At 44.0% G+C, this 6366-nt stretch overlaps 1 protein-coding gene across 1 annotated transcript; it reads left to right on the top strand.

Moving 5' to 3' along the window:
- The first annotated feature begins 2081 nt into the window (after positions 1–2081).
- On the top strand, positions 2082–4861 carry LOC109464109. Its single transcript, XM_019761043.1, is given in 2 exon segments — positions 2082–4278; positions 4281–4861. Coding segments are annotated over 2 exon segments (2688 nt in total). The 5' UTR covers positions 2082–2171.
- The last annotated feature ends 1505 nt before the right edge of the window (positions 4862–6366 follow it).

Genomic DNA, 6366 nt, shown 5'->3' on the forward strand with positions numbered 1-6366 from the left:
CGAAATGTGCACATAACTTTGCCGCTTTCAGTAGATCCCTAGAGTTGTTCTTCAAATTTTACAAAGTTACACAGTTACATACGACATCAGAAAAGTCCTAAAAGTATGCTAATGGCCACGTCTCACGATCGCAGACCAGGGCCAATCCTGGGCCAGTCGTGCGTATACGGTAGAAAATATTCTCGTGTCTTGGCAACGAAAGAGGCTGACTTACGTACTTTTGGGCGGGATATTCTGTCACAGTCTATTTAAAAATCCTACGGAACCAAAATCGTACAACGACATCGTTCAAAATTGTACACGAATGTGACCGCGGCTACAAATAAGAAGTGTATAAACAAATAAACGTTTTACTTACAGTATTGTCTCTGATGATGATGATTGCTGGTACCGGCCGCTACGGTGTCTAGTAGCAGAATGAAACGTTCAAAGTCAAACGTTCGAAAACACACGAACTGAAACGTTCTTAAAAACACTCGACTTCTCGTTCTCGAGAACACGTGTTACCTGTTCGTACGGCACGTGACGTGTCACGTGGTGGGCACGTGCTGCTTACGTTGGACGTAAGCTCATGTTTATCTATTAAATGGATGGCAAGTGCGCATGAAATTTCCTCTGTTCCCTTAAAAATAAAGTTTTCTATCATACTGTTAATCGTACAACGCTTGTCTCAAAATGAGCAGTAAATAGTCAGAGCCTTGTTTGCGGACATGTCCAAAGCCTTCGATCGAGTCGACCATGCCATACTACTACAGCATGTGATCGATATCCAGGCCAGTCCATGCATGGTCACAAGGATCCACAGCTACCTCAGACAGTGGTCGGCGTCAGAGGGTAGTAGTCAATGGTGTGGCCAGCTCCTGGGGAAATTTGTTTTTTTCCAGGCAGGTCCGTTGAATAAACTGCAAAAAAACTATATTTTTCGTATCCAAAATTTACGTTTAACTACAGTTTCTACCCAAATTATAGAGTCAACAGACAATAACCAAAATTGTATCGGAAGCCGGCTGGAAACCTCCGTTGACTGATATAATGAGATTTCCCGGCGTACTTTTCTTGGCGGAGTTGTAGCCTTTCGGTCTGAGGGTGTCCGTCGGATCCAAAATCGAGAAAAAAACTCCGGTCCGAGACCTTTACATTATAGTACTTTCATACATGTAATGTATACAACCTATGACAGATGTAACATCAACAGATACTAATTATGCAAATGATGACCTAATTTACATAATCAATGCGAAAATTATATGATTTCTTAATGGTGAATGATGGGAATGTCATACTTGGGACATCTGTAAGTTAATCAAAAGTTAACATCGCGATGCATATATTATGTTAATGCAGAGGTCATTTGCGTAATTAAAGAAGAAATTTACATTTACATATCAAGCCCATATTTCATGGAGGTATGAGATCTCGGAACTCTTGTTTGTTATGGCTTTACTACAAAGTGGTGAATGAGACGGAAGGTTGCTATGCAAGCTCTTATCAGCAAGTCAGGTTGCTATCAGAAGTCGTAATCGCGTGTGTGTGTAAATGGTTCATTACTTTTCGTGGGGCATGTTTCTATGTGGTTACAATGTTGTCAGATTGCTGTCAGGCGACAAAGACTGTCACAGTGAAGGATAACAACTAATAAATGAGGCTGAGCTAGTATATTTAAACCGAAGTGATGCGTGGATGGCAACAGGTATTCAAATTCGTCCAAATGCAGCCATTCACTGTGCAAGTGCAAAGAAAAGAAGAATTCACTGGTAGACGTCAAGTTATACCGACTAATACCAATTTTCAATACTCGATTCTTGTTAACTAATTGCCATTTCCTCTTTCAGTAAAATAAACTGTGACTCTTTCATGTGTTTCGTCCATGCAGTAAGTTTCATTAGAATCTTTCAGTCGCTCTGACGAGCTCGCCTGAAATATTTCAGAGCTGACAGAGCATAACATTGTTGTTATGGTTTAACTCTCAACAGGTGTAAGCAAGTATCCGGTATGACAAAGGAAGGAGGAAGAGGAAAAATAACAGAAAAAAAATAAACAAACAGCAAATAACTTCCTCCAAGGTTTCGGTGGAACTCGGGAAGTAAAGACAACCTGTCTGACTTCAAAGCAAAGAAACAGAAGAGTGTGGATCAGTTACTACCAGAGGGCCATTGCTCTGCAAAGAGAACATGGTGCTAATCGCTACTCTCTGTGTTGTATTTCTGCTGGCTGAGCTGTCGTCTAGCTCTAAGGTCCAGCTTAAAAACGTGACGGAAATACCGGAGGATGCGCCAGTCGGTAGCACGGTGGTGCGGCTGAGAGATTCTCTTGTTGCCGCCAGCCTGGTTAGTTCTGCAGACGACGACAGTGGGACGTGTTGGTCAGTCAACATCACCACGGGGGACGATTGGGGACGGTTTGGGGTTCGCGCTGAGGACTGGGCGGTGGTCATAGCGGCTCCGCTGGACTACAACCTGTACTCGCGGTACAACCTGACGGTGGAACTGACAAACACCGGTAACGAGAACGTCTTGTACGTGACCCTTATCATCGTAGTCATAGACGTGCCTGAATACCCGCCATTCTATAACAAACGGTGTGAGACGCCAGTCCTTCTGGATAACTGTGAGAATTGTACTTTAATGAGTAGTGACGGATATCATATTTTAGCTAACGGAGATTTATTTGCGGAGTACGGAGAATTTCTTGAGTTCTCTATGGCGAGCCAATACCCCGCTAACTTTGTCTTGAAAAGCGATTGTTCCTTACGATTTGCTGCCAGCACGAAGACAATGGATAGAGACGGGGGTTACATCACCTCGTTGATTGAAGGACGTTTACATGGTAGAGGCGAACTTGAATGTCGCGACCGGGAGTGGAGGACTACAGGGAAGATTACTATATTGAACCTTTCTCTGGATGACGACTTGCCTCAGTGGGTAGTAAACGGTCAGTTCCAAGGGGAGGAAAATCCCCGCTATGTCATCGCCGTTGAGGTAAACGAGATGTGGTCCACATCACCGTACTGGGTACGCTGTGGAGCTAATGTCACGTTGGGGGATAATGGGGGAACAGTTCTATTTGAGTTTACATTTCAGTACAACTTTACAGGGTGTCCTGGTGGATTGTACGGTATGTATTGTGACAGGGACTGTGTTTGTAAGAACGGTGCCCGGTGTCATGGCTTTAACGGTGCCTGTGAGTGCCGCCCGGGCTGGAGAGGGAGGGCCTGTGATATCCCATGGCCCGAAGTTGCCATCGTGGTAGAGACACCTGGTGATTCAGCAGTTGTGAAGTACATCGGTACCAATCTGACTTTAACCTGCCTGGCTCCTCATATTCACGTGGCAAATATGACTTGGCTTTATCAAACAGGAAAAACAAATAACGACACAAAAATCATCGACGAAGGGACAGCCCAGAACAGTTCTATCAGCTTTCAGCCGATACTAGAGTCAGCTAGCGGCAAATATAGCTGTATGGTACAGGCTGAAGATGGTCAGGTTTTCAACGCGACTTTCGTACTAAACGCCACCGAATGCCGACCCAACTATCATGGGGAAGTTTGCAGCCAAGTGTGTGACTGTGAGTACGGAGGGACGTGTGACAGGTGGGAGGGGTGTCTGTGTCCTGCGGGCCGTCGCGGAGACAGGTGTCAGCACGAGTGCGCCCCTGGCACGTTCGGAAGGAACTGTAGCATGAGGTGTTACTGCGAAAACAACGCATTGTGTGATCCAGTCAATGGCAGCTGTATTTGTGCTGAAGGACAGTCGGGTGAGTTTTGTCAGCACGTCTTCATTCCTGGGAACAACAATCAAGTCGTTGTTGTAGTATTGTCGTCCGTTATTCCGGCCATTGTGGTAATCGTCTGCATCGTCACTGGAATCCTGTTGAGACGGGGTCACCGACAGGCAAAAGTTGACTCAGAAATGACGTACGTCGTGGAAACCCTTTCGTCATGGGAAGTAGACAGAGAGGACATTCGCTTCGAGCACATGATCGGGGAGGGAGAGTTCGGCCATGTCGTACGGGCAGGGCTGCGCGTGCCGGAAGGGTACGAGGTTTTGGTCGCGGCTAAAAGTATCCGGCCCGACCGCAAGACGGCGTCTACTGTCCGCGACTTTCGACGAGAAATGGACATTCTCGCCAGAATCCACGAGGACAAAGAGGGACACCCGAACGTGGTGAAGCTTTACGGAGTTCTGACTAAGTCGGAGCCTCAGTACATCCTGGTAGAGTACGCGAGCAATGAAGAACTCCGTCGGTACCTGTGGACTTTGCGTGAACAGTGCAAGATCACGGAGATAGGAACTAGTTAGAGCGTCTCGGTTTCGCTTGTGACGTGGCCTGTGGGTTAGCAGAGCTGGCACGGCTGAAGATCGTCCACCGGGACATCGCGGCCCGTAACGTCGTCATTAGCGACAGGAAGGTAGCTAAGATCGCGGATTTCGGACTGGCGCGTGACGTCTACATGTCGTCGGCGTACGAACGCACCGAGCAGGGCGGGAAGGAGGAACTGCTGCCGCTGAAGTGGATGGCCGTGGAGTCGTTACGGGACGGGGTGTACACGTGTGAGAGTGACGTGTGGTCGTACGGCGTGCTGCTGTGGGAGATCGCCAGTTTTGGGGAGGAGCCGCGCTACGCTGGCGGTCCGATGCACCCGGGCGTCTGCACACTGTTGGAGCTGCTGAAGAAAGGCGTCCGTCTGCAGCAGCCGGAGAACTGTCCGCTGCCGGTGTACCGCATCATCAGGTCATGTTGGGTGTTCAACCCATCGAGGCGGCCAACGCCTGACGATCTGGTGCGGAAGATTAACCTGCTGAGGCCGCAGAGACAAGCTGCGCACCCGGGGTACCCGGGCAATCACTACATTCGATGAACTTTTCAAGTTTCATGTCAACAAACATTTGTCCTCACTGGCTGTACCCAAAGCATTTAAGTGGCTCTCATGAGCCTTGTTCTGTGGTGAATCATGAAGTAAAAATCATGAAATAAATAAAAAAGGGACCTCGGACCAATGGACTCCCCCTTATTCTTATACATCATTGTTATCATATGTCAAGGCAAAATTGTAAGACCACTTATATGGCTAGACATTGATAAAATCTAAGAATATTAGCCGCAAAACGACCATGTCCCGGTACTTTTAAATAATTATTTCGTTTTGGCATTAAAATATAATATTAGAAATAAAATATTAAGATATTAAGATAGTACAATTTTCAAGAAGCATTGTCTCGCTTATACCTATAGTTTTACATCATTGTTATCATATATTAAGGCAATATTGCAAGAACAATTAGAATATTTTGGTAAATAATGATAAAATCTAGGAATTTTAATCATAAAACGATCACGTTGTGTTTTTTAATACTAATTTCGTTTTTGTAGTATACTACCTTTAAGGCAATGTGGATTTGATTATATGGATGACATCCGCGCGCGCATTAATTTTCGTCTGTTTCCAAGACCACAAGTTTCTGTAAATCGCACATAATGAGCAAATATATGTTGTATGTTGCGAAAAAGTATTGGAAAAAAATACCAATTTCATAGAATGCCAACATCAATTTAGGAATAGAAGAAAATGAGAAGGAATGAAAATGAATCTATTTGAATATTTTGGACATCAATAGATTTCAATTGGCCCTTTCACTTGTCAGTTTTAACCATAGTTTATCAGACACATTTGAAAACTTTCTCAACTTTCGTTCACAATTCCACCAAACTCGTCATAGCTTCCAATTACACATACCCCTATACAGAACCTCCCAGGCCCAGATGAATGTGAAATTTAAAAGTGCCCTTCCATGGAAAAATATTCCCCTTTCCCTCAAAAATCTTACCTCGATTCAAACTTTCAAACGTAAACTAAAACATCATTTCATATCCAATGCCCATGACTTTTAATTCTTCACCATATACGTCCTTAGCAAGTTACGTAGCGGCTTATAATTAGCATCACTGGTATATACAATATTCTATATGTCTGTCATTATCATTTGTAGTTTTATTTTGAGACTTCGATATATACTGATTACATTACATTATATATTGATTACACCTATGTTATTTTCTTATCATTTGTATAATAAATAACTCTGTTGTATCAATTTCCAGTATGATGATTTCCGGTTCTGTAAAATGTTCTTTGCATTTAGTGACATCCTTTGTTAAACTGAGTTAGTTTCCTTTGCATTATCTTTGCATTCATCAATTAATTTTCAATTACTATATTAGTTATGATATTCATTCATACGTATTAGTTTTCATTATACTAGCACATATCAGGAGAGTCTTAAAAAACAAGCTCTTTGTTCCTTCTACAAGCTCTATTGTTTCCACAACAAGAACCGCGCCGTGCTTCTGCAGTTGGAAAGATAA

Source organism: Branchiostoma belcheri, unplaced genomic scaffold (genome assembly GCF_001625305.1).
Source record: "Branchiostoma belcheri isolate BF01 breed outbred unplaced genomic scaffold, Haploidv18h27 scaffold132, whole genome shotgun sequence".
Taxonomy (NCBI): domain Eukaryota; kingdom Metazoa; phylum Chordata; class Leptocardii; order Amphioxiformes; family Branchiostomatidae; genus Branchiostoma; species Branchiostoma belcheri.